Genomic DNA, 25,241 nt, shown 5'->3' on the forward strand with positions numbered 1-25,241 from the left:
CATAAGGAGCTCCGTCGTTTCGACTGCGCATGCACGCTTCGCCATTCATACACCGCAGCTTCGCCAGCGAGCTACAGTATTGGACAACCGGCTGCTGGTCACTGCCTCTTGCTGATTACTCCGAACTCTCCATGGCGAGCACATAGACGTCCGTATCTTCCCCTCCCGATCCCCCTACCTTCCTTTCGCAACATGGCCGGCCGCTATTCCAACCTGCCACCCCCGACTCGCGATTCACTCGAACTGGCCTCGCTCGCCTCGTCTTCGCATGCCTCTCCTCGTTCCTCTCACGAATCTTCTTCCTCGGGCGCGCCCTCTTCGCGCAGACTGTCCTTTGACGACGAGGATCCCTTGTCCGAACTGAACCCTGCCGGCCATGACCCGAGCCGACCGCGGCGCACTCGCACTTACAGCGTGTCCTCCGCCTTTGACTTTGCCCCGAATCTGTTTCCTCTGTCTAGCACCGCACAGGGATACACGGCCCTAGGCGCGCCTGCGAACCCGGCCTTGGATCCCTCTAATGCTCTTAATGGCGGCTCATTAGAGAAGAACAAAAGCTTGACATACCTTAATGGATTGTCGCTGGTTATCGGTCTTATAATAGGGAGTGGAATCTTCTCCTCGCCCTCTCAGGTCAACAAGAATGCAGGATCGCCTGGCGCGTCCCTGCTGGTCTGGCTCGTCGCTGGAATATTGGCATGGACGGGCGCGGCGAGCTATGCGGAGCTAGGAGGCGCTATACCCCTCAATGGTGGCGCCCAAGTCTACCTGTCAAAAATCTTTGGCGAGTGGGCGGGTTTCTTGTTCACATGGTGCGCAGTCATGGTGCTGAAGCCGGGTTCGGCAGCCATCATCGCGATCATCTTTGGTGAATACGTTGTGCGCGCCGTCATTGGAGCCGAGGCTGTAGATGCGGGCACATGGTTGAACAAGAGCGTGGCTCTGGTGGGACTTGTGATTGTCACACTGCTTAATTGTATCTCCACAAAACTAGGTACACGGAGCGCTGACGTCTTTATGTTCTTGAAATTCTTCGCCCTATTGGGAGTCACAGTAATTGGCATTGTGGTTGCAGCGACAGGCCTGTCGTACAAAGGCAAGGCCAATGACGACTGGAAACATCATGGTTGGTTCGAAGACACGAGCGAGAATGTCAGTAACTGGGCCGTCGCGCTATACGCCGGGCTGTGGGCATTCGATGGCTGGGACAATGTAGGTTCACCACCACCTCGGCGCATCTGCTCATATCCACTAACATTTCTAGGTCAATTATGTCACAGGAGAATTCAAGAATCCCACTCGCGACCTTCCCCGCGTCATCCACACCTCGCTGCCGCTCGTCATACTCTGCTATATCCTCGCCAACATCTCCTACTTCCTCGTCCTCCCCGCCTCCGTCATCGAGTCTTCAAACACAGTTGCCGTGGCCTTTGGCTCGCAAGTCTTCGGTCCTGTCGGCGCTCTAATCCTCGCCCTATTCGTCTCCGGCTCATGTTTCGGCGCGCTCAATGCTACAACATTTACATCCGGTCGCCTCGTCTACGCAGCAGGCAAGGAGGGCTATCTCCCCTCCATGTTCGGGAACATAGGCCTAGGCAAAAACCATCGTGCCATCCGCCTACACTCCCTCAATGCAAACCAAAGCAAGAGCAAAATACCCCAGAAACTCGTAAGTTGGTTCGCAGACGAAGATGCAGGCTTCTTCTTCACCCCTATCTCCGCCATGTTGCTAAACGCCTTTCTCACAACCATCTACATCATTGTCGGCTCCTTCGATACGCTAGTCACCTTCTACGGTGTCGCAGGCTACGCCTTCTACTTCCAAACCGTTCTGGGCCTCATCGTCCTGCGCGTCCGCGAACCAGATCTAGAACGACCGTACAAAACGTGGATCACCACGCCCATCATCTTCTGCTGCGTCAGCCTCTTCCTCCTCAGCAGAGCCGTCTTCGCCGAGCCCCTCCAGACGCTCCTCGTCGTCGCTTTCATGGTTGTCGGGCTCGTCATTTGGTTTGCATGGGTGGGACGGCGGAGGAACAAGGAGAATACAAAATTCCGTATGCCGGATGAGGGCAGCGAGAAGGTTGGGTGGAAGTTTTGGCAGCGGTGGACGAAATGAGTTATGTTATCATTATCATGACTGTTGTTTATAGCGTATAGGGCTATGTAACGAAGTGTATGATAGTTCCACCCATTGTTCGGATACCATTCTTGAACCCTTTTTTTCCCTCTCCCATTCTTGAGCCAGATTGGGTGCATGTTTTGATACGGACCTGCTATGCTTGGAATGAAGAAATGACAAATTCCCCTTATCTATGAATCTTTTTTTTTCTATCATTCCTGTTTTTTTTTCCACAGTGGTCTGACTACCCTCCTTCCCTTTTCTAACCCGCAATGCACGAATGCTCTTTTGCATTAAATCCGACTCGCCGTCCTACCTTCCTCTTTTTCTTTCACGCTGCTGCATCCTCCTTGTTTCAGGGCAGAGATGTTCTCGAGTCGAGTCAAAGTCGGGCCGTTTTTTTTTCTTCTTTTCCTTGCTTTGCTTCAAACTCGCATTGGCGTGTTGGAGGGGGGTGTTCGGTTGGAGTCGAGTTGGAGGAGGGAAAGGGGAATGCCTCAATTTGGGGGGAGGCTGCTGCATATACTTGTTTTTTTTAAGAGTTGTGTTAAATGTGATAGGAAAGTCACTCAAGCGAAGGAAGGGATATGATTTTTGCAAAGTTCATGAATCAGTTCCAAGGCTGACTCGCCCTTTTTTGTCGAGGAAGAAAAATGCGTGTAGGATACAATGCTGCATTGCAAGAAGGTGCAAAGATTTGAGTTTCTTTCTTTTCATTCTATATTCTGTGTGGGGTTTGAGCTATATGACAAGGCTGGGGGTTGGCAAGTTCATTCTTGCTTCTAGAGTTCTTTTTGCAAATAGAAAGAATAACACTTGACTAGTATATAGCTACACAAAAAGACTTGGTATGTACCAAACAAGGGTGGGACCCTTGAAGTCTTTTTTTCTATCTCTCTCCTCGGCGATTGGGGGTGAATTAAGGGACCTCAATGAAGAGCTTCAAGGAGACAAGAGGAAAGGGGCAAGAGAGATGAGAAGAAAAAATGAGACATTGAAAAAAGTAAGATAGGATTTAGGGGGTTAGGAGGAAGGGAGGACTCGCTCAAGACTCAGCCGGTGATTGCGCGGAAAACAATAAACAAAACGAGTGGATGTACTGTGCCAATCCGTAGGAGATGAAATAGGGGGAGGGGTTGGGATCATAGTGCGCAGCACCAGGTGTGTGTGTAGAGAAAACAAGATGTCGATATCGTAAAGGAATGTTCGTATCGTGAGCCGACGTAATGAGGAGTTGTAGTAAGGGAGCCCAAGCTTCTATACCCGCCAGAGGGAGAGAGCGCCCAAGTGTAAGAATCCAGACCCGCGATACAATGCCCCAGGCAGTGCAGTGACGCAACATGGCCTGTGCGAGACGCCCGTGTGTCGCGGAGGCATGAACATGGGTTTCCACATGAAACCGAACCCGTAACGCCTGTGGAGTCAGGCCCAAGGCAATGCCGAGAGGCGCAGCGAACCCCCCTCCGGACCCAACCTTCTCTTCCTGGAAAGTTTGTGCGAGAGATAGAGAGATGAAAAAAAAATCCAAAAGAAGAAGAAATAGAGAAATATCCGCCCCAAGACTTTGCATACATCCTAGTAATCATACAGCGGCGCAGTCGCCGAAATCCCGGTCTAGAGATAGAAGGGAAAAACAATGCTCCTCCTCATGTTTCATGCAGCGCTCAGGCCGAAACATTCAGATCCAGCCCTTGGTGGGTGAGGCTCCTCGTTGCATTGTGCCTGCGCCAAGTGGGATGCGTGCCGTGGGTGATGGCGCCGCGCTGTTGCCGCTCATTGTCCTTGTGAGCAGGTTGGCTGATCCAGGTGTGCTTGGTAGTGATGCCGTTATAGGTGAGCCGGCAGACGAGGTAGGTGTGATGGGGTTCATCCGGAGTCCGCTTACACAAACTGGTGGGGGAACGGCGGGCTGGGTAGGAGGTGCAGAGTGGAGGAGGGGATCCGCTGACTGAGGTGACGGGGACTGTAGTACCTTTTCGCGTTGAGCCTTGAGGTATTCGCTCGAATTGGCTACAGGCGCCAGAGGAAATGCCGGTGCTCGGTTGGGGCTGTTGGCCCTAGGTTTGAATGACCCCTCTGCCGGCGATGCATTGGTTGAGCTGCCCGGGATTATGAGACTTAGAAGCTCTCCACTTGACTGGGTAGCAGATCGCTGTAGTGGTGGAATATCGCGTTCTACTCGGGTGCATTTGCCCGCTGCGAGTGTGGCAGGTGCAACGGAGAAACGGAGGCCAATCTGCACAGTTGCACTGCTATCGGTACTAGCCATGCGTTTGTGTCGGTCAGCGAAAGGTAGCTTCGGCATACCAGGAAAGTCAAACGCGTCGCTGACGTTGGTGACTGAGCCTCGTCGGGTGAAGCGCCTCATGGCGAGCTTAGAAACTGAAGCTGGGTCTTGTGTAGCATTGGGGTCGTAGACTGTCGCCGGAAGGCGCGGTACTTCTTCAGCTCGTGTAGGAAACAAAGAGTAGCTCAATTTGCGTTCATGCGAATTCATGGCATCCTTCTCAAGCATCGGGGGGAGGGGCCACTCGGTAGGGTCGATTCTGCTTCCTGATCTGGCCGACGATGGTGTCAAAGCGCGTTCTGGTCGTTCAAAGTACTCAGGGTCGATATCCGAGCGGTTCTTCTCAGGCCCAACATCGATCAAACCCTGCCGGCTATCCAGACGTTGAGTTGTGTGGAGTCCCATTGGTCCACTGATCTGCATCTCCAGATCGCTCGGGCCAAAGAATCGTATCTTGGGGCGTTGGTGTCTTGCGGGGTTTTTCAGCTCATCCATGGGACGGATGACCATACGCGTTGCGTTTGTACGGAGGAAGAGATGGAAGAAAGTGATGACCATGCCTGAGGAAAAGAGCGAAATTTCGGCGATTCGAGAAGCCGCGAGTGCCTCCATGAATTCTCTTCGAAGAGATTGAACTTCAACTGGAATTACAAGAGCCTATGTATATTAGATGGGGCAGGCGTGAAATAGCGGTAAAAACTCACATAGATTAACGCAGTCACGATCAAGAAGTAGGTCATACGTGAGGCTGAAATACGCTCATTGTGATCCAGACCCGGCGTTCTCATTAATTGGATACTGACGAGTGCTGCCACAGACAGCAAGGAGAAGACGAGGATAGAAAGAATGGACAGCATCAGACGGTCGTATCGCATAGGGAACCAGATGAGGCTGCCAAAGCAAATGTTGGACATTGGCCATACAACAGTCGGTATCCATGTGAGCATCAGCAAGAGCGATACAACAGCGATGCATATCATTGTGTTCCAGTTGCCACGCGGAGCAAAACGTTCTTGCCGAAATGCTCGGATAAGCGTCTCAATACCGAAGACGAGTGTGATGAATCCGACTAGGAAGATGGCTGTGATGGTCAGAGAGTACTTTGGTGGGCTAAAGAAGATGAAACCTACTAGGAAATGTAATCGTTGCTAGGCTTCGACAGTTCCTAGATAATACACTTTGAAGGGTCGTGCCCTGCACTGAGACGAAGATAATCTGTTGTATGACGGCACCAGAGGCCAACGCAAGTGGAAAGGTTTCGGCGGGGTGGACATTGTGGAGGGCGTTGAATCTCCTGCAACTTGGTCAGTAATGATCTACGTTCCTCGGGCGCCGTGCTGACTTCTTCCTTGGTAGGACCTGGAGAGCTGCTGCTCGTCGTGCATCTGAGATGATTCGATGGACCGTCAACAATGCCAATGCAAGACTGAAGGCTCCGAGGGTCAGATGGGTTGTGCGGAGCGTCTGGACTTGCTGCAGCTGTAGCGACGCGATCAAGGTCCTAGTCGAGTTGTTTTGGGTCCAGGGAACTTGTCGAGCGGCAGAAGTGTTCAGAGTCAAGTTGAAGTGCGATCGGGCCTCGAGCTGGGGAAAGTAATCCGCCCATGATCCCATCTTGCCAACTCCAGTTACAACAGGTGTTAGTAGGAAATAGGTGGTCTCGCTGGTAACCAGCAGCGGCTAAAGAAAGGAAGTAGACTAGGTATTCATGGATACTGCGTGACTAACGTCGTTAACGAAAGAGAAACCAGCTCGGGAAAAAAAAGAAAGGAAGTGCCTAAGCCTGCCAGCAGAGCAACAAAAGAAGGGGAAAGAGCGTGAGCATTAGACGTAAGAGACGAGAGACGGGCATGAGACTCCAAACGGTATATGACAAAACCACTGGGTGGTACCAGCAACGCACGGTTTCGGGGTGGCGGCCCTAAGGCGTCTGTTCGGTCACTTACTGGGAAGGGCCCACATTGGCAATGGCTGAGTCTTGCCATATCACAGGCCGCCCATTCCCGCGCGCTCGCTGATTGAGGGGGGAGTTTCACCCTCATGCGAGCGAGCCACGTGTGCTAGGTAGCCATGGCAGCGGAAGTAGCGAGACCCGTGCAGCCGTTATGACCCCTGGCCCTCGTTGGCCAACATGGGAAAAAGATGCTGTGGAGTTGACTAGACCCTGGTCTTTGTTGTCAAGACCACCGAGCTGGTAGCTCTTAGTCAGACGTCATGACTTGACGTTGCCGTGCTGGCCGGCCCCGCAGGATCCGTGCAGGTGCAAGTGTGTAGTTCAGTAGTATAGTAGGACACAGGTGCGGTACACTGTGGATGCGGTTGCAACTGTCGTCTGTCAACTCCAGCGGTTACTGTAAAGACTACATTGTCTCGTGGCGCATATTTCTATAATTGGTCTCTGAACAGAGCTATTTTCAACGTGTGGAAGCGCTGGGGGTGGACAAACCGCCCATGGGCAGTTGTCGTGGTAAGGTGGTTGAGGTCAGACTAGAGTTCTGATGCTTGCTGGGTTTAGGTTGTGCCGCAGATCCTCGCTTGTACCCTGTCCGAGACATCAAGACCTCCAGAACCCTGGTCGGCTCAACGGTTACCAGGGCAGGGCTGCCAGAACATGACACGGTGCGCAGCGAGTGAGGTTGGCCAAAACGTACAAGCAATACAGGACCAGAACCTCGTGGGATAGACTAGCCCGTCAGCGTGCATGCTGCATTGAATCTAGTCGTCGACGTGATTAACTGCACAGCCTCTACCAAACATTCAAAAACCTTAGATTACAGGATTGCGGAGAAGTCGCCCCGCATCCAGAGTTGAAGAGGCTGTGTGGGCGAATCAGCTGGTGCATCGACATCCACCATTGCGACATGCGGTATGAATGACCTCTACACTATATGGTTCCAGAAGGGCGTGGTGAACAATACTCAAATTCGGATTGCGGGTCTGGGAAACGAGACCCTCAAGACTGACTGTCAGTTATCGTCACAGATCCATCGTGGTGAGCGTGGCAAACGACCGCCTTGCGACTCGTTCGCCGGTTGGCTGGGTCATAGAGAGTGTCTACACGGTTTCATCACTATCTTCTTCTCACCGTGAGAGACCATTGTCCCGCAGCCGCCGTGTACCTACAATTTGGACAGGGAATCACCCCAAAGCAAGCAGACATGGAGATTGGTTCGCTGGTCTCGAGACACAAACTAGTGCATGAAGGACACAGGAGCGCGTAGTGGACATGGCATACCTGACAGCGCCACTTCAACACCACCACGCACCTACCAAACTTAATTCAGCCACTACACAGCAAAGTGGGCTGTGGCGTGCAAGCCTGCCTCAGGTTATTTTCCGATGATGCACTCCATAGTCCACAGGTCTACAAAGGGGTTTCGTGGTCGTGGTCATGTGGACATTGCAATTACCAGAATCAAGGATAAATTAAGTATATTTTCTTTTCGTAGTAGGCCAGTGTCTTGGTGAGTGCCACGGATGTAACAAAAATGTGTTTGTTCATATGTCAGGACTCTGCGTATGGGAGGATGATATGCAAACTTTTCTTTTGAGTCGGTCTTGCACAAAGCCCGACTTAGGTCGACTTTGCGTACTCTTCGAGATATGAGACAAGTAGCTTCGCACCGTCTAGCGAGACTGCATTATCTGGTGGACAAGTTGGGTTAGCTCCAGTTTTGGGGGTAGGCAAATCCCGGCTGAGGGATATCCGCACATTCGACGGCAGTCGGATGCGAACCAAACAGGGGAGTACATCTCCACAAGACTACTGCCCAATGCATGACTGGTAGTGCGATCAATGCCGGAGAAAAAAAACACGGGGGCACTTACAGTTACTAGCACGAATACCACCGACGCTCCTGTGCCCCTTCAGACCAAGTAGACCTTTCTTCTCTGCGCCTGAGATGAAAGCCTTTTCCTTGTCTTCAGCTCCGCCATGGACCCTGAAGCAAATGTTCATCCTACTGCGCGCAGACTTGTCTGGGACAACCTGATAGATGTCTGGATACTTATCGAGCGTTCCATAGATAAGGCTGGCCTTTTCGTTTGAGATTTCCTCCTGTCCGCCAATACGCTTAGCTCCGTACGAGTTGACAAGTCCAGACATGACCTGACCAGCCACCCACACATCAAAGATGGGCAAAGTGTTGTACAGAGAGTTGTTTTTTGCAATCGTAGGGTAGTCGAGTACAATTGGGCCCACAGCCAAGTTGAGTTCTCTAAGCAGATCGGGCGAGGCCGGCGTCGAGTGAGGCGGAAGAAGTGACTTCCGCATGATGACGATAGCGATGCCGGTATTGCCAATGTTCTTTTGCGCGCCACCAAAGATGACTGCATACTTGCTCACGTCGACCTTGCGGGAAATGAAGTTGGAGGACATGTCGGCACAGACCAAGGGCGCGTCATCGCCCTCTAGGCTCTGCGGGAAGGAGGGGAATTCGACTCCGTCGACTGTCTCGTTGTCGCAGTAATATACGAGGGCCGGTCCGCCCGTTGAGCGCGACGTAAGGGCCCACTGGTCCTCGGAGGGGATCTTCCCGAATTTGCCATTGTTGGCTTTGCGTGCATCGACGGCTACATTTACGTGCTTGGCTCCTACAAGGCGGGCGGCTTCTTGCGATGCCTTGAGCGACCACGAGCCCGTGACGAGATAGTCCAGCTTGAGCTCTTCATCCACCACCTTGCGAAGTCTTTTGAGCACCTCGTCCTTGTCGTCGCCCACCTCTTGGGCAATCTTTGCTCGCTTCTTCTCTACCCATATCGAGACGAGATTGTAGACAGCCGCACTGAACTCGCCAGTACCACCGCTCTGAAGGAAGAGGATTTCGTAGTCGTTGGGGATCTCGAGCAGCTGAGTGAGGGCCTGCTTCGCCTCTGCGAGAATCTCGTTGGCCTCGGGCGAGCGATGGGAGATTTCGCAGAGTCCAATGCCCTTTTCTCTGTAGTTCAGCAGCGCCTGCGAGGCTCTCTCGAGCACCTCGGTGGGGAGGGGTGCGGGGCCAGCCCCAAAGTAGGTGACGTCTGAACGGTTGACCATGTCGGCGAGCAAAGGTACGACAGAGTTTGTGGTGTTGTGTGAATGACTGGAAATGAGCAGGTTTATAGAGTGCTGGGCAAAGAGGGGTTGATGTATAGTAAAGTTTTGTCTTGCATCGTGCGTCGCGTCATACGGATGACTCCCATTCTAGCCAGCCAGATTTACCATGGAGACAGCCGATCTCGCAGACGCTCTATGTAGTCGTTAGTCGGCCCTGGATGCCGCATCACACATCCGACATGGGAGCATATATTACTGTGTCGGCGTTGAAGGCCTGTAGCCGTCCAATGACAGGCGCAGGGAATCCGATGACTGCGGCCGGTTTCGGTGGTGAGCGGGTGGGTCGCAATTTTTGGCCCAAACTCTGGGGAAGAGGCGGCATACTACATAGAAGCTCGTGTATCGCCTGCAAATCGCCGCCGCTGTTTCCGTCCCTCTCCAGCACAAGCAATGGCAATGTCGTTACGGGCAGCGCGCCTGCTGGTCCGCAGGCAGATAGCAACAGTATGTTTTTCCTAAACGCCGCCTTTGGCTTCACCATCTAACCGCACATACAGCCACGGGTCAGCGTTGCTCTCCGCGCCTCTTCGCAATTGCCTCGATTCCATGCCGCCCCGCGAGCCTTCTCTGCATTGGCCAGCCGACGTGATGCTCAGGATGTGTTTCCCTCGATGAAGGAGAGCCCTGCCGCCAGCTTCCTCTCTTCGCTCAACGAAACACCCAAGACACCCCAGACCCTTACGGAAAAGATTGTTCAGCGGCATGCCGTCGGCGTGGCCCCGGGCAAGGTCCTTCGCTCTGGCGACTACGTGACACTGCAGCCGCACAAGTGCATGACCCATGACAACTCGTGGCCGGTGGCGCTCAAGTTCATGGGCATCGGAGCCACTAAGATTAGCGACCCCGGCCAGATTGTCATGACGCTTGATCACGATGTCCAGAACAAGTCAGAGAAGAACCTCAAAAAGTACAACCAGATTGAGGAGTTTGCCAAGACCCACAATGTCGTATTCTACCCTGCCGGACGTGGCATTGGTCACCAGATTATGGTCGAGGAGGGCTACGCCTGGCCAGGCACCCTGGCCGTGGCCTCCGACAGTCACTCCAACATGTACGGAGGCATTGGATGCTTGGGTACTCCAGTAGTACGAACCGACGCTGCGAGCATTTGGGCTACCGGAAAGACCTGGTGGCAGATTCCACCCGTTGCGAAGGTCACACTCAATGGCAAGATGCCTGCGGGCGTGACTGGCAAGGACGTGATTGTCGCGCTGGCTGGACTCTTCAACAAGGACGAGGTCCTCAACCACGCCATCGAGTTTACCGGAACTGACGAGACCCTTGGCAGCATCCCTATCGACGACCGCCTTACCATTGCCAATATGACTACAGAGTGGGGCGCTCTGACTGGGCTGTTTCCTATCGATGCCACGCTTCATGGCTGGTTAAGGGCCAGGGCCACATTAGCAGCTATGGGAGAAGGCCAGGCCAAGGACCACCACCGTCAGCAATTCCTTCATGAACGCATCGACAAACTGTTTACTGCCACGGGTATCGTTGGCCAGCAGCTAGGCCACATCTTCAAGCCTGCGCTGGCCGCGGACAAGGGCGCTGTATACGCTAAAGAGCTCTTCTTGGATCTCTCCACCTTGTCACCATATGTCTCAGGTCCTAACTCCGTCAAGGTTGCTACTCCTTTGCCTGAGTTGCAGAGCCAGAACATCCCCATTAACAAGGCCTATCTCGTTTCGTGCACAAACTCCCGTGCCTCTGATCTTGCTGCTGCAGCAAACGTCTTCAAGGATGCAGCAGTTCTAAACGGTGGCAAGATCCCCAAGATCCCGGACAACGTCAAGTTCTACATCGCCGCTGCTTCTATCCCAGAACAGAAAGCTGCAGAAGAGGCAGGTGATTGGCAGGCTCTTCTAGAAGCAGGCGCTCAGCCCTTGCCTTCCGGTTGCGGTCCTTGCATCGGCCTTGGTACTGGTCTTCTTGAGCCTGGCGAGGTTGGCATCAGTGCAAGTAACCGCAACTTCAAGGGTCGCATGGGCTCTCCCGATGCAAAGGCGTACTTGGCAAGCCCTGAAGTCGTTGCAGCAAGCGCACTGTCTGGCAAAATCTCTGGCCCTGGATGGTACCAAGCTCCTGAAGGCTACGAGGGTGTTCGACGAGGAGAAGGTGATGGCATTCCTGCTGAAGAGCGAATGATGACCATTGAAGACATGCTTGAGAAGGCTATCAAAGACGCTGAGGCCGCTATCGACACCTTTGGCACTACCGAGTCCGACACGCAGTCTGTCAACCCACCCGCAGCGGCAGGCTCGGAGGCTGAAACTTTGACCGAAATCCTACCAGGGTTCCCGGAAAAGATTAGCGGCGAGATTGTCTTCTGCGACGCCGACAATATCAACACGGACGGTATCTACCCTGGTAAATACACGTACCAGGATGATGTGACGCGCGAAAAAATGGCAGAGGTCTGCATGGAGAACTATGACCCCAGCTTTGGCCAGGTGGCTAAGGCTGGTGATGTCCTGGTTTCAGGCTTCAACTTTGGCTGCGGCAGCAGTCGTGAACAAGCCGCAACTGCCATCCTGGCCAAGGGCATTCCGCTAGTTGTTGCTGGTAGCTTTGGCAATATCTTCAGCAGGAACAGTATCAACAATGCTTTGATGGGCGTTGAGGTGCCCAAGCTAGCCAACCGCCTCCGCGAGGTCTTTTCATCCAAGGATGCCTCGTCATCGCAACAAGCCGTGAGGGAACCTTCAAACAACAGCGAATCGCTCGACTCGCCCCCGCCAGCGGCTGCAGCTCAGCCCAGTCAAGCTAAGCAGCTAACGCGCCGCACCGGATGGACCCTGGAGTGGGACGTCCGAAGGAGCACTGTTTCCGTCCAGGAAGGACCCAATGGCGCCAAATGGAACGTCAAGGTCGGCGAACTACCACCCAACGTCCAGGAAATCATTGCTCTCGGTGGGTTGGAAAACTGGGTCAAGAAGGAAATCGGCAGCCCTCCCTCGTGAGTGGAGCAGCGTGATGCGCGATTTAGTTGGGTCGTGTAGAATCTTTGTGTATACCCATTTCATAAAAAAATTGCATGGGCGGCGTTTCAAACAGTTATTGAAACTATTCAAAAATTATGGTTTGAAATGAAGTCATGTGCTTCAACCTTTTGGTACCGGGACGACGGGTGTAGCGGAATACCATCTCTTGAAGCATGTAGTTGGGAGGTATGAAAAATGTATTCGGAGATATTTCACACACCTTTGTTGTTTCCACTCGCATACAGGGTATTGTACATGCAAGTGATGCTTGGATGGGAGATTATGCAGTAGTCTGATTACTCATGTGTTGTTGATACGCTCGCACCGATATTTCATAACCTTAGCTAGTACTTTAGTCTACGTAGGTATCATATTCTGAACCAAGAAACCGATCAGTATAATTCACTACAATTATCAAAGTAACGAGGCTAGCTTTATTATCTGTAACGGACATCTACTTAGTCTTCCTTTTATGATGTAAGCTTTTTTTTCACGGCACTTTCTATTGATCTTCATTCTGTTATTGATAGAATATTCACTTCCGGCTAGGCCACTCTTGCAAAGGAGTAAAGAAAGAGCTATGTTAACGAGTGAACTATCCCGTAGAAGGCGAAACATAGCCATCTATAGGAGCATTGCGTGTTGCTTTGCACTTCGCCCCCCCCTCCTCCTCCCTCTCCGCCGTACACGGGCAAAATTGTTCTGGCTTCGTCTTATTGTGGCTCCGCACAGTAATACTTCTGTCCAGTCTGCTTGAAAGCCGCAACTCCGTTCCTTATATTACCAGTTAGCGCGAGAAACCCACAACTTAGCGGTTGTTGTATATATCTTACGGTGCACAACGCCCTGGAACCCGAGCCGAGCCACAGTTCCATCTACAAACGCGTGCATTTGTGTTGCAGTGATCAAAGTCGATAATGCAAGGATCAGGGTTATCATCATGTTTGGTTCCTGGGTGTCCAAAAAAGTTTGATCCTTGATCTCCTTGTGCTGCGCACATGGCAATGAATGGGAGGATAGCGAGTGTAGCGATGTGCATGTTATATTCGACCACAGAGTTTTTTTTGGTAAAGATGGGGAAAGGGAATAGGTAGAATAGTGTTGTCTCAGCAAAAAGAGAAAAAAGACACTTTCTCAATATTTAGTGGTGTGTAGCAAGGGCGAATTTATGGACACGGAACTATCCGTTTTTGTTTTTCATAATTGGGCGACATGATTGACTAGCTTTTGCTGACACGAGTTCAGCAGGACAGACGCGCTCGCAAAGTTTTTTGCAAGCAGTGGTGACGGGATAGAACTTTAGCAAAAGTATCAGTTAAATATAGAGAAGTGGGGAACTAGCTACGATACGCGGCTTGACTTGAGAGGGTGATATGCCAAGGGTTGATGCCGGGTGTAACTAACAGAATTGTATGACTTGAATTGTTTGTATCTGTTTGGCGTAGTATACCGTACTAACTATCGGATTATTTGTCTGGGAAAAGAATGGCAAGCCCCACCCCATCTCAGCCGTGTGTTGCGCAGCTATGCCCATAGTGGCAGAACAGCGGGAGCGATGCGGAAATTGACTTATCGCCCCACTTTGTCTCTTGTGATAGACCATTTGTCCCCGACATACTACCGTAGTGAGATCGATGGTGGTGGTGCTCTCATACACTCGGTAGTAGAACCGGAAAATGGCGGCCCTTCTTAGCAGTGCAAAACCACTAAAAACATAGCCAAATTGGTACCTGCTTCCTTCTCAGGCTGCTGCAACTCTCGCAGATGCGAGTTAATACTTAAAAATTCTATAACTATAAAAGCAAGAAATGCGCATTCGATAGCCTAAATTTTGTTAAGAAATAAGCACGTTATGATGGATATATTCTATGTTCTTGATAGCTAGTTTTGCTGAGCGATGCCCAGTTGTTTTGATTTTCCGGTTTTACCGGGTGTATGAGAGGTGATGGTTGTATAAATTGTAAGGCTCGTCATTGAAGTTAAGCAAGTTTTTCTGCGTTCGTGGAGGAAACTTATATTTTGTCCGTCACAGCGGTTATCTTGTTACAAAAGAGGTATATATTAACTACTATGTCTAGGAACATTAAACTGGTTCGTAAATCCGTAAAATGTTTCAAAAATCTGTTCACCTCCAGTAAACCGGCATTCCCTTCTCCCACCCTTTGATTCTACAGCAATACCAAGTATCCGTCTCACTCGTCCCCTGTCCGCCACTACTCTTTTGATCAATACTCGCATACACACTCCATCCCTCCTCCTCCAGCATCTCCACCAGCGCCATAAGCAACTCCCTAACCTGCATTGTCGTCTTGCCCGTTGGCGACCACGGATAACCATGCAGCTCAAACTCCCAAATGCCAGGCGCATACTCGCTCTGCCCCTTGAGCCACTCACTCCCTATCCTCTGCGGCAAACTCGCATACAACTCAGGCGGACAGTCAATAAATCTTAGTCGGCTCTGACGCGAAAACGCTATACTGCACCACTCGTGGCGCGCGGGCGGTGGGGCCTGGTGGCGGAAGAGCAACGTATCTTTGTCCGTTGCCGTCTTACTGACGTCCGTGGTAAGCGTTAGGATCCAGCCGTTCGCATGCAGCGTTGATAGCACGCCTTTTACGAGCCTCCGTGCCTGCGCTGCGTCTTTGCCGAAGCCGCGCCAAGGGTAGCCGTCAAGCTTGATTTCGTGCGAGTTTGCGTAGGGCCGCTCGGAGGAGATGCCTTGGGGCCAGTTTGAGAGGATAGCGCTTCGGCAGGCGGAGATGACGGGCTCTGGGAAGCGTAGGAAGCGGATACGGTCTTCCATGTGGAGGGAGAGAGATGCGAAACGGGTTTGGAAGGGAGGTACTGGTGTGGAGGAGGAGGCCGCGTAGGAAGGTGGTCCGGGGATGGAGAGAGGACTGCCTTGGTGGATATCGCCGGAGTCGTGTTTTGAATGGCCTGATGGCGATTTTCCGCGGATTCTTTCAAACATTGTGGTTGATAGACTGATTGTTGATAGCCTGGGAATTAGGTTCTGTTGGAATAGAGTAGTAAGTTCGAGGGTAAGGGGTTGTGCTGATGCGGGGTTTTATATTTCAATGGACAAGAACTGAACGCCTGATATCTTGCTATTCAGTAGTGATGATCATCGCCATCACATGTTCCACAGGGCTGTGCTCTTTAGTTGGAATCGCACCATGCTGTATTGGGTAATAATCCTTCAGGAATGTTGGTAGTTTGGTGTTTGTGGCCCATTTGGCCCCACCTTCCTGGCTGTGGCTGTCAACACACTGCAAGGAACTGGCGCTCTTGTTAGCGGCGTCCTGTTATCTCCTCTTCGGGAAAAGAACGAAATAGCAATGGCACAATGAAAATATGACTACTTAGAATTTATCAATGCATGTCGCATGTGCTCCTGTCAGAGTGTAAGAATCCCGGGATGCTTCTTTACTAGCAGGGCTTGGCGGGGCGACACCGGACTTTGGGACTCGCTTGGTGGGCAAAAAGCGTTACTCCAAAATAGGCTGTCTTTCAGATGGTCTACAATACCAACTACTGGTACTTTTCTAATTTTTTTACTCGCAAACAATACTTTCATATAGCGCAAGTATAATACGCATGGAAAATAGAAGTAAATATAATATCATAGTAGTATAATAAAGCTGCGAAGTTGCTGACTTTTAAGCGGGCTACGATTTTGGCTTGGTTTTGGGTGGCTAGTGGCCCGTGTAGAGTGTCGCATTTTTTGTCCACCGATTGTCGCTTCCCGAACGACTTTTTTGGCGGCTTTGAGTATCTTATCCGCAGCTCCAGTTTCTCACTGCTCGCCCACCCAATTGCTCTGCGCTGCAAATTCCCTCTTCTCCCTTGGGCAGTCTTTTCGTGTTTCTCCTTCGCACATTTCCCCCTCACAATGACGCCATCACCTTCAGAAGCCGTAGCGAAAGTTGCGCAAGCGGCGTCGGGCACCGACTCGTCAGCTAAGGTATACAAGAGGGAGTCCAACACAGCCAGAGTTCTGGGTGCAGGTACGCACAGGTCTATCTACAATTGGGGAATTAGGTCTAACGGTTGCAGGATGTGCGGGAATTGCAGAGCTCATGGTGTTCCACCCAGTCGACACCACGGCGAAGCGATTGATGAGCAACATTGGCAAGGTGCGATTCAATGTCACCATATGTATGACGGCCATGTCTGACCCTGCGCCTACAGATTGAATCCGCGTCGCACCTTAACAAGGTCGTCTTCAGGGATATGGCCTCCGCCTCCGCCTCCAGTCGATTCCTGTCTCTCTTCCCCGGTCTCGGATACGCTGCAGCATACAAGGTAGATGGGATACTTAAAAGTATGGGAGAACCTCAATTGACAATGTCAGGTACTTCAACGAGTGTACAAGTTTGGTGGCCAGCCTTTCGTCAGGGACTACCTCGCACAGAACCACGGTGGCAGCTTCGACCGCACGTTTGGCAAGGGCAACGGCAAGGCGATCATGCACGCGACCGCAGGTTCGATCATTGGTATTGGTGAAATTGTCCTCCTTCCGTTGGACGTGCTCAAGATCAAGCGACAAACAAACCCAGAGGCTTTCCGGGGCCGAGGACTGGTCAAGATTGTCTCTGACGAGGGCTTTGGACTTTACCGTGGTTGGGGATGGACGGCAGCACGTAACGCGCCTGGTTCGTTTGCGGTATGTTTGTATTCGGTGGAAAGACAAGTGCAAAGACTAATGCCAGCATAGCTGTTTGGTGGTTCGGCGGTTGCCAAGGAGTACCTCTACAAGCTTTCAGACTACAACTCTGCGTCGTGGATGCAAAACTTTGTCGCATCCATCGCAGGTGCTAGCGCTTCGCTAGTAGTATCTGCTCCTCTGGACGTTATCAAGACGCGCATCCAGAACAGGAACTTTGAGAACCCAGAGAGCGGCTTCAGGATCGTGTCCAACATGATTAAGCACGAAGGGTTCACTTCCTTCTTCAAGGGACTGACACCCAAGTTGCTCATGACAGGCCCCAAGCTCGTATTCTCCTTCTGGTTGGCGCAAACGCTGATCCCCGCGTTTGGCAAGATAATGTAATTTGTAAGCTGGCCGTGATCTGATGTCTGTACTATATGGGAAGCGCGGGGCTTTGGTTGCCTGGGACTGACAGACTGGGCTGCGTCGAATGTAACGACGTACGGTAGACCGCGCACTTTTGCAAGCGAACTATACATTCTCCATTCATTCAGAGACTAGGTTGCAGATTGGTACACTTGTGAAATGGCGCCGGTGATGCATGCTTTGTCACGTGCACGCGTCCACACGGCGCACTGCCCTGCCTCTTGATGAGAACGGCAGTGCCAAACGCTGGTTGAGCGATAACAAGGTTGCAGCTTTCAAGTGATTCAGGTCACATGTCAGATAGCTCTGCCAGTGAGCCGGGTAGTGTCGCTAGGGTAGGTTAGGCGGTGGTCAGGCTGCTGTGAATGTGATGTTCGCTGGTGCGGACGGGATCCGGCAACCTGTGACCACGGATTTGGGGCTGAGTGCCAAGCTCCTTCACACCTGGTATCCACGCAGGGCACCTCATCGTCCTCCGCTTCCACCTCGTCCACCCCCGACGACGCGCGATACCCCACGATTCAGCCTCCAGCCAGCCTTTTTTTCTTTCTCAACCAACACCTTCTAGTCCTTACTTTTCCCATACCCCTGTAACGCCGCAAACATGAATCCTGAGTGGTACGTAACCTCCGCGCGAAGCCCACCGCCACAGGCCGATGAGCAATGACGATGTATCTGTGTGCAGAGCCATGCTGACTTGAATGCCTACAGAGTGACTTCCATGCCCTGCAGCACAGCACAGCACAGCTTCGGAGCTGCCATCCCCCCGCCTACTGCAGACTGGCCACTGACGCTTCTCTCTCTGCACAATAGATACGACTACCTCTTCAAGCTCCTCCTCATCGGTGACTCTGGTGTCGGAAAGTCCTGCTTGCTGCTCCGTTTTGCCGACGACACATACACTGAGAGCTACATTTCGACCATCGGTGTCGACTTCGTGCGTCTGCCTCGGTACTTGGTGCTGGTGCCTGCCACGGACTAACATGTGCTAGAAAATCCGAACGATCGAGCTCGATGGCAAGACCGTAAAGCTGCAGATTGTGCGTACTCTTGTTGGATCTAGTATCTTTTGGCTGCGAGTACTGATTGTGATTTTAGTGGGATACCGCCGGTCAAGAGCGTTTCCGAACTATTACTTCCTCCTACTACCGTGGCGCTCACGGCATCTGCGTCGTCTACGATGTCACCGACATGGACTCATTCAACAACGTCAAGCAGTGGCTGCAGGAGATTGACCGATATGCTACCGAGGGCGTCAACAAGCTGTTGGTCGGCAACAAGTCCGATATGGCAGACAAGAAGGTTGTTGAGTACACCGTAGCAAAGGTATGTTAATTTCGTCGTTTCCATGTAGCTCGTGCATCTAACAGCATCACTAGGAATTCGCAGATAGCCTTGGCATTCCATTCCTCGAGACCTCCGCAAAGAGCGCCACCAACGTTGAGCAAGCTTTCCTGACCATGGCCCGCCAGATCAAGGAGCGCATGGGTACCACAACCGCCAACACCAAGCCCACAGTCCCCATCGGGCAAGGCCAGGGTGTGCAAAGCGGATCCGGTGGCGGCTGCTGCTAGAGAAGGAAGAGAAGAGTTCAAATGTGTCGGAGAAACGTATAAGCGTTCAATAAGTAGCGAGATACGACGTGGATGCCTGATTTCCGGTCTCTACATGGCGATCGCGAGAAGCAAAGTGGTACTACACTAGTGCGCACTGATACAACGACGGCCATGATCTCCCCTTCGTCACCGTCTCTCCCTCTCCGTCTCGAGCTTTGTGCTAGCATGGCGACACGGATCGCATAGAATGGGGGCTCTCGTTTGGATTTCCGGGATATGCTGGTTTCTGCATTGCAATTTGTGATGGCCGCTAGGTCCTCTGTTTCCTTCGGTGCGTTCTAGGTGTTCTTAATATGGACAATCATACTTTATCCCAGAACGTGATTTGCTTGGCATGTACATGTGTAATGACGTACTGACATGATGTTGAGCATCCCTGCCATGGGCCCCCCAAAAAGCAATTTGCGGTATATATTTCTTTTTCTTCCCATGGTGCCACAAAGACCCCCACCTTCTACATTTGACCTGTCAAAAGTGCATGTGTTGTAGTTGTGCATATATGTTTTTCCTTTTCTTCTCGAGCGTCGAATCAGGTGCTGGCGCCTTTTGGACGCCCTTTCACCTCTCAACAAAACCTAGGATGAATACAAGTAGAAGTTGTGATTTGTGATTTCCCTTATCCCTGTAATTGCTCCTATTACCACTACTTTTGTCCAGCACCATCAACATCGCCTCAAACTTTTCGTTTTTTGTTCATCTCGGAGATGCTCTTTAGTACATGAACTATGTGGTGTACTTATTCGCTCGCCTCTATGCCGCTTCGGGTAAAATAGCCAAAAGTTGGCGCCCGCCCGCCCTATTGCGTATTCCTTTCAGGCATCCACATCTGTGACATTGCGCCTAAACAATGACTTTTTGCAGTCTACCTTGTCTTTTCCTCCTCTCTCTCTGTCTCTTCTGACAACTATATCGACACTTTGCAAGCTATGTCGTTGTACGGCACTTATCTCTAGGAATTCCAGCAGTCGTTTTTTTTTCTCACTTCGCTCTCTCGCCGCTTTTCCGTGAGAGATACGTACTTATCACGGCCTCTTTTTTTTCTCGCATCAAACTCTCTCCGGAAAAGCAATGTCAATCCAAAGTGGTATTTCCAACGCAACACAATGGCTCGCGCACGAATTCGGACTCGCGACGATGCGAAAAACGGGGAAAGATGTCTACATTATCATTCTGACGCGGTACTTGCGCCTCTTTGCCTATGGCGCTATCGCGCTTATTCTTGCGCTGTTTTTCCAAGAGCAAGGATTTTCGGATGAGAAGATTGGGCTGTTTATGACGTTGACGCTGCTGGGCGATGTAGTGATTAGTTTGCTGCTTACGCTTGTTGCGGATTCGCTGGGGCGGCGGAGGACGCTTTTGCTGGGTGCGGTGTCGATGGCGGTATCAGGAGCTGTGTTTGCGAGTACGAGTCATTATCTTGCGTTGCTTCTCGCGGCGGTTGTCGGGGTGATTAGTCCGACGGGAAACGAGATTGGGCCATTTCGAGCGGTGGAGGAGTCGACGCTTGCGCATTTGGTGGATGAGAGGGAGAGGGCAGATGTGTATACTTGGTATGTTGTTCTTGCTGTGCTGGGGACGTCGACGGGGTTGGCGGTTGGCGGTGTGGCTGTTGAACGGTTGCAGGCCTTGGAAGGGTGGACGGCTTTGGATGCGTATCGTGCCATGTTCTGGATTTATACGGGTGTTGGGTGCATCAAGGCACTCATGGCGCTGTGTATGAGCCAGCGGTGTGAGCAGAATGGGGCAGTTGACAAGCAGAATGTCGACTCTGTATCTGCGGAGACGGAGCCACTGCTGGCTGAAAGTCAAGATACCGGAAGTGTGCATGTGCCGGCACAAGAGGAACGCCCTGCGGAACCTGAGAAGAAGAGAAGGTTTTGGCACTCCATTAGCACGATATCAAAGCCTAGTCGTATGGTACTAGTCAAGCTTTGTAGCTTGTTCTTCCTTGATTCTCTGGGCTCGGGTATGGCTCCGTTCAGTTTGGTCAACTACTACATGGACCAGAAGTTCAACTTGCCAAAAGGGAAACTTGGAGGCATCATGTCAGTGACTTGGTAAGTATCAGCCCTGTACATGTCGTCTTCATCTAATTGACTGATGTTCAGGTTCGTCTCAACTATTGGCAATGTCTTTGCCTCTAGCCTAGCCAAGCGCCTCGGCTTGATTCAAGCCATGGTAGCCACTCACCTCCCGTCGTCTATCTTCCTGGCTCTTCTCCCGATCCCAGCTGGTCTCGCTCCAACTATCTTCTTGCTTGTTTCTCGCTCTGTACTCAACTCTATGGATCAAGCACCGAGAACAGCCTTTCTATCCATTGTCGTGTTACCAGGAGAGCGCACAGCCGTCATGGGCGTGGTCAACATTCTAAAGATACTGAGTCAGAGCGCTGGCCCGACCTTTACGGGCCTTCTTGCTGGCAATGGTCGTTTCTGGGTGGCTTTTGTGACGGCGGGTTGCTTAAAGGCAGTATACGATCTACTGTTGCTGGCATTTTTTGGAGGCAGAGTAGAATCACGGAGACATGAGAGCGAGCAAGCTGAGAACAGGGTAGACGAAGTTGGAGACATGGAGGCCAGTCCGTCTGGGGAACGGACCGATGTGCAGAGGTCGACTTGATTATTCATGACACAACCTTGGATGTGGAGAGCAGGTGTCTGCTGACTGGCAGCCACAATGCCGAAGGTGGATATGGACCATTGATAGTGAAGTGTTTACGAATGCGCCCTCTTAGCTAGTGAAAAGACAATTGAAAACAAGTCAGCCAAGTCGTCTTACTCCACTCTCTCCGCTTGTAATCGGGTTATGTGCCCCGAATAACCCTCCGCTCTTGGGCTGGCTAGAAGATTCCACAGGAGGTTGGCGTGAAGGCTGGTGAGGCTCTACCTCGGTCAACGCCTTGGCATGGCGGTTGGACGCCTGAACACGCTATCGTGACTCTTGGCGGCAATTCTCTCCGACTCCCATACGTACTTGTTCGCCGCGATTTCCATCTTTTGTTTACCCCATCCTCCACATGCCCCAGACTTAGCGGGTACCCCAGAAACACTTGCCGTTCGCTAGACACCAATTGAACGGTTAACTTTCTGCGGGTGCTTCTCCGCTTCCATCGGCTTTTGCTTTGGAGCCAAGCAAAGACAGATGGGCAAAAGACATGCCGATAATGTCCTATGTCAGTCTAACTACTCCTAGACTGGTCACATGTCAGTCTATCCAATCACACAACATGTCAATCGGCACAAGAGAAAGCTCCACTTGTCTGCACGCGACCGAGACCCAGGGCGACCACCGCGTGCACTTGCGCTTGGCCCAAACCATGCACTAGTAGACCCCGCAGAATTTTTATGCTTAAAGGCCGCCGCATATCCTTACCATCCCAATGTCACGGTAGCAGCAACAGCTTCCCCAGATTCTCTCTGTTTCGTTTTTAGTATTGCGAGAGAGTGTGGAGCGGTGTTGCAGGATCCCCCTCCTCTCTTTTCCCCACCCTCGTTGCTATCCTGAACCAGGTCAATAGCATATCCTCCTCGGTCCGACTACCTGGTTCATACAAACCCTCGCAGACATGTATGTCGAGAAGGATATTGAACCCACTGCGGCTCCCAAGCTGGAACATGATATCGATCATGACGACCATCACAAGCTTGCTGCCAATAAGGTCATCAATGACGCACGTCTGGCGTCAGACAAGGAGCGCAAGATGACCCTCATGCAGGGCATCAAGCTCTATCCCAAGGCCATTGGCTGGTCGGTGCTTATCAGCACATGTATCGTCATGGAAGGCTACGACGTCTGTCTGCTCAACAACTTTTTCGGTTTCCCGCAGTTCAAACAAAAGTATGGCGAGCAACTTGCAGATGGCACGTGGGAAATCCCAGCACCATGGCAAGCTGGACTGTCCAATGGAGTCATTGTGGGCGAAATCATTGGACTTTTCTTGAACGGATGGATCAGCGAGTGGATCGGTTACCGTTATACGGTAATGGGATGTCTTACTTTAATCATTGGCTTCACGACCATCTTCTTCACTGCTCAGACAGTCGTGCATCTTTTGGTTGCTGAGATTCTCTGTGGTATTCCTTGGGGTGTCTTTCAGACTCTTACTATCACATATGCTTGCGAAGTCTGTCCCGTTGCCCTACGTGGATACTGTAAGTTTAACCTCCCCTATATTCGTATCAAGACATTATACTTACAACCTGGTAGTAACAACATATGTCAACTTCTGCTGGGGTCTCGGTCAACTCATTGGTATTGGAGTCATTCGCTCTCTCGTCGACCGGCCAGATGAATGGTCCTACCGTATTCCCTACGCTCTGCAATGGATGTGGCCAGTTCCCCTTCTCATTGGTGTCTTCCTTGCCCCTGAATCCCCCTGGTGGCTCGTCCGCAAAGGCCGACTCGAAGACGCAAAGAAATCGCTGCTCCGCCTCACCAGCCTCAACCGCGAGACCGACTTTGACGCTGAAGAGACGATTGCCATGATGGTCCACACGACCGCGCTCGAGGAGAAAATCACCCAAGGAGCAAGCTACTGGGACTGCTTCAAGGGCACTGATCTACGCCGCACTGAAATCGTCTGCATGGCCTGGGCAATGCAGAATCTCAGTGGCAACGCCTTCTCCGGATACTCGTCCTACTTCCTCCAGCAAGCCGGTCTCTCACCCTCCACGTCTTACGACTTCGCAATGGGCCAATACGGTATCAACATGGCCGGTGTCTTCGGCGCTTGGTACCTAATGAAAGTCGGAATCGGACGTCGTACGCTCTACCTCGGCGGTCTCTGCGGCCTCTGCGTTATGCTCTTCGTCATGGGCTTCCTCGGTCTCGTTCCTAGCTCCGAGCGCCAAACCGGCGCCATGGCAACAGGCGCCATGATGATTGTCTGGGCCATGTTCTACCAACTCACCGTCGGAACGGTATGCTACTCGCTCGTCGCTGAACTGTCTACCCGCCGTCTGGCCATCAAGACGGTCGTCCTCGGACGTAACTTATACAACGTAATCGGTATCATAACATCCGTTCTCACTCCCTACATGCTCAACCCTGGAGCTTGGAACTGGTAAGTCCTTCCTCCTTCTCAAAACCCCCCAATTTCAAATAGGTATACTAACTTCATAAACCAGGGGCAACTACGCCGGCTTCTTCTGGGGCGGCTCCTGCTTCCTCAGCATAATATACACCTACTTCCGCCTCCCCGAACCCCGCGGCCGCTCCTTCGCCGAACTCGATCTCCTCTTCGAGAAGAAAGTCAGCGCCCGCAAGTTCGCCTCCACCCATGTCGACGTCTTTGAAGATAGCCACGTCGAGGGCACTGCCGTCTTTGACAAGTACGAGGAGAAAGTCGATGCTGCTGTGAGAACCGAGTCTGTTACTGCGTAGTGTTAAGAAGGTTTAATGACGTTTGATTTGTTCTAGGGGAATGCTTGAATACGGAAAGATTGTGAGGGACATCTTTTCTGGGATACCAATGATGAACTGCGTTGATGTTTTTTTTATTCTATATGAATGTATGATGAGATGATACGGGCATCTGTATACTCTAACTCTATTTAATACCATGCTTTAAACCCTTGTATCAATTCCATCTACCGTATCTGTTCGCTGTGAATACATAAATGGACTTTCTTTCTTACAGCGAACCGCCGTATATACGTTCAGACAACAAGGTAACAAAAAGGGGGTATCCAAAAGGCCCAATATCACAAGCAAACAAATTAAATTAAGTTGCAAAATACGTGCGTCTCGAAGCAAACATTTCCTTTCCCGTTCCCTTCAAAAGCGTTCGCACCCCCAAAGCGACAGGAACCTAAAGACTAACATGCCGTAGCTTCCTCCCACACCAAGCGAATGCTTTACTACAAGAAGAGAGAATGTTCGAACAAAGGAAAGAAAGAAGCGTGCGTGCGCTGCGGAGATGGTGTTGGTAAAACACAGAGAGAGGGACAGACAGACAGAGACAGAGAGAATGAGAATCAAACGCTCAAAGGTACAAAGACTAGGGGCGGCGCTATGCTAAACATATGTACTCGTATAAGACAAGAAAAGGCGATTCAAGAT

At 51.6% G+C, this 25,241-nt stretch overlaps 12 protein-coding genes across 12 annotated transcripts; 8 read left to right on the forward strand and 4 right to left on the reverse strand.

The window, feature by feature from the left end:
* Positions 1-192: 192 nt before the first annotated feature.
* COCCADRAFT_82806 (uncharacterized protein) lies at positions 193-2,119 on the forward strand (the record flags this gene model as incomplete). Its single annotated transcript, XM_007709065.1, has 2 exons — positions 193-1,212; positions 1,265-2,119. 2 exons carry the CDS (start codon positions 193-195, stop codon positions 2,117-2,119), a joined length of 1,875 nt encoding a protein of 624 aa, XP_007707255.1.
* A 315-nt stretch (positions 2,120-2,434) lies between these two features.
* COCCADRAFT_82813 (uncharacterized protein) lies at positions 2,435-2,644 on the reverse strand (the record flags this gene model as incomplete). Its single annotated transcript, XM_007709066.1, has 1 exon — positions 2,435-2,644. The coding sequence occupies one exon, from the start codon at positions 2,642-2,644 to the stop codon at positions 2,435-2,437; it is 210 nt and encodes a 69-aa protein (XP_007707256.1).
* Positions 2,645-3,800: 1,156 nt separating this feature from the next.
* Positions 3,801-6,023, reverse strand: COCCADRAFT_806 (uncharacterized protein; the record flags this gene model as incomplete). The annotated part of the gene is made up of 4 exons (XM_007708959.1): positions 3,801-5,066; positions 5,114-5,490; positions 5,540-5,703; positions 5,752-6,023. 4 exons carry the CDS (start codon positions 6,021-6,023, stop codon positions 3,801-3,803), a joined length of 2,079 nt encoding a protein of 692 aa, XP_007707149.1.
* Positions 6,024-6,860: 837 nt separating this feature from the next.
* COCCADRAFT_32455 (uncharacterized protein) lies at positions 6,861-7,611 on the forward strand (the record flags this gene model as incomplete). The annotated part of the gene is made up of 4 exons (XM_007709012.1): positions 6,861-6,890; positions 6,925-7,039; positions 7,225-7,432; positions 7,503-7,611. 4 exons carry the CDS (start codon positions 6,861-6,863, stop codon positions 7,609-7,611), a joined length of 462 nt encoding a protein of 153 aa, XP_007707202.1.
* A 372-nt stretch (positions 7,612-7,983) lies between these two features.
* COCCADRAFT_82977 (uncharacterized protein) lies at positions 7,984-9,444 on the reverse strand (the record flags this gene model as incomplete). Its single annotated transcript, XM_007709067.1, has 2 exons — positions 7,984-8,054; positions 8,238-9,444. The coding sequence occupies 2 exons, from the start codon at positions 9,442-9,444 to the stop codon at positions 7,984-7,986; spliced, it is 1,278 nt and encodes a 425-aa protein (XP_007707257.1).
* A 450-nt stretch (positions 9,445-9,894) lies between these two features.
* COCCADRAFT_82932 (uncharacterized protein) lies at positions 9,895-12,467 on the forward strand (the record flags this gene model as incomplete). Its single annotated transcript, XM_007709068.1, has 2 exons — positions 9,895-9,948; positions 10,002-12,467. 2 exons carry the CDS (start codon positions 9,895-9,897, stop codon positions 12,465-12,467), a joined length of 2,520 nt encoding a protein of 839 aa, XP_007707258.1.
* A 2,146-nt stretch (positions 12,468-14,613) lies between these two features.
* On the reverse strand, positions 14,614-15,459 carry COCCADRAFT_82756 (uncharacterized protein; the record flags this gene model as incomplete). The annotated part of the gene is made up of 1 exon (XM_007709069.1): positions 14,614-15,459. The coding sequence occupies one exon, from the start codon at positions 15,457-15,459 to the stop codon at positions 14,614-14,616; it is 846 nt and encodes a 281-aa protein (XP_007707259.1).
* A 921-nt stretch (positions 15,460-16,380) lies between these two features.
* COCCADRAFT_32459 (uncharacterized protein) lies at positions 16,381-17,541 on the forward strand (the record flags this gene model as incomplete). Its single annotated transcript, XM_007709013.1, has 5 exons — positions 16,381-16,495; positions 16,545-16,624; positions 16,680-16,793; positions 16,843-17,154; positions 17,206-17,541. The coding sequence occupies 5 exons, from the start codon at positions 16,381-16,383 to the stop codon at positions 17,539-17,541; spliced, it is 957 nt and encodes a 318-aa protein (XP_007707203.1).
* A 628-nt stretch (positions 17,542-18,169) lies between these two features.
* Positions 18,170-19,139, forward strand: COCCADRAFT_32460 (uncharacterized protein; the record flags this gene model as incomplete). Its single annotated transcript, XM_007709014.1, has 5 exons — positions 18,170-18,183; positions 18,313-18,502; positions 18,558-18,605; positions 18,664-18,891; positions 18,945-19,139. 5 exons carry the CDS (start codon positions 18,170-18,172, stop codon positions 19,137-19,139), a joined length of 675 nt encoding a protein of 224 aa, XP_007707204.1.
* Positions 19,140-19,211: 72 nt separating this feature from the next.
* Positions 19,212-19,367, forward strand: COCCADRAFT_82989 (uncharacterized protein; the record flags this gene model as incomplete). The annotated part of the gene is made up of 1 exon (XM_007709070.1): positions 19,212-19,367. One exon carries the CDS (start codon positions 19,212-19,214, stop codon positions 19,365-19,367), a length of 156 nt encoding a protein of 51 aa, XP_007707260.1.
* An 882-nt stretch (positions 19,368-20,249) lies between these two features.
* Positions 20,250-21,800, forward strand: COCCADRAFT_32461 (uncharacterized protein; the record flags this gene model as incomplete). Its single annotated transcript, XM_007709015.1, has 2 exons — positions 20,250-21,238; positions 21,290-21,800. The coding sequence occupies 2 exons, from the start codon at positions 20,250-20,252 to the stop codon at positions 21,798-21,800; spliced, it is 1,500 nt and encodes a 499-aa protein (XP_007707205.1).
* Positions 21,801-22,746: 946 nt separating this feature from the next.
* COCCADRAFT_22126 (uncharacterized protein) lies at positions 22,747-24,563 on the forward strand (the record flags this gene model as incomplete). The annotated part of the gene is made up of 3 exons (XM_007708973.1): positions 22,747-23,332; positions 23,388-24,243; positions 24,308-24,563. The coding sequence occupies 3 exons, from the start codon at positions 22,747-22,749 to the stop codon at positions 24,561-24,563; spliced, it is 1,698 nt and encodes a 565-aa protein (XP_007707163.1).
* Between the last annotated feature and the right edge of the window lie 678 nt (positions 24,564-25,241).

The sequence above is a fragment of the Bipolaris zeicola genome, assembly GCF_000523435.1.
Source record: "Bipolaris zeicola 26-R-13 unplaced genomic scaffold scaffold_5, whole genome shotgun sequence".
Lineage (NCBI taxonomy): Eukaryota > Fungi > Ascomycota > Dothideomycetes > Pleosporales > Pleosporaceae > Bipolaris > Bipolaris zeicola.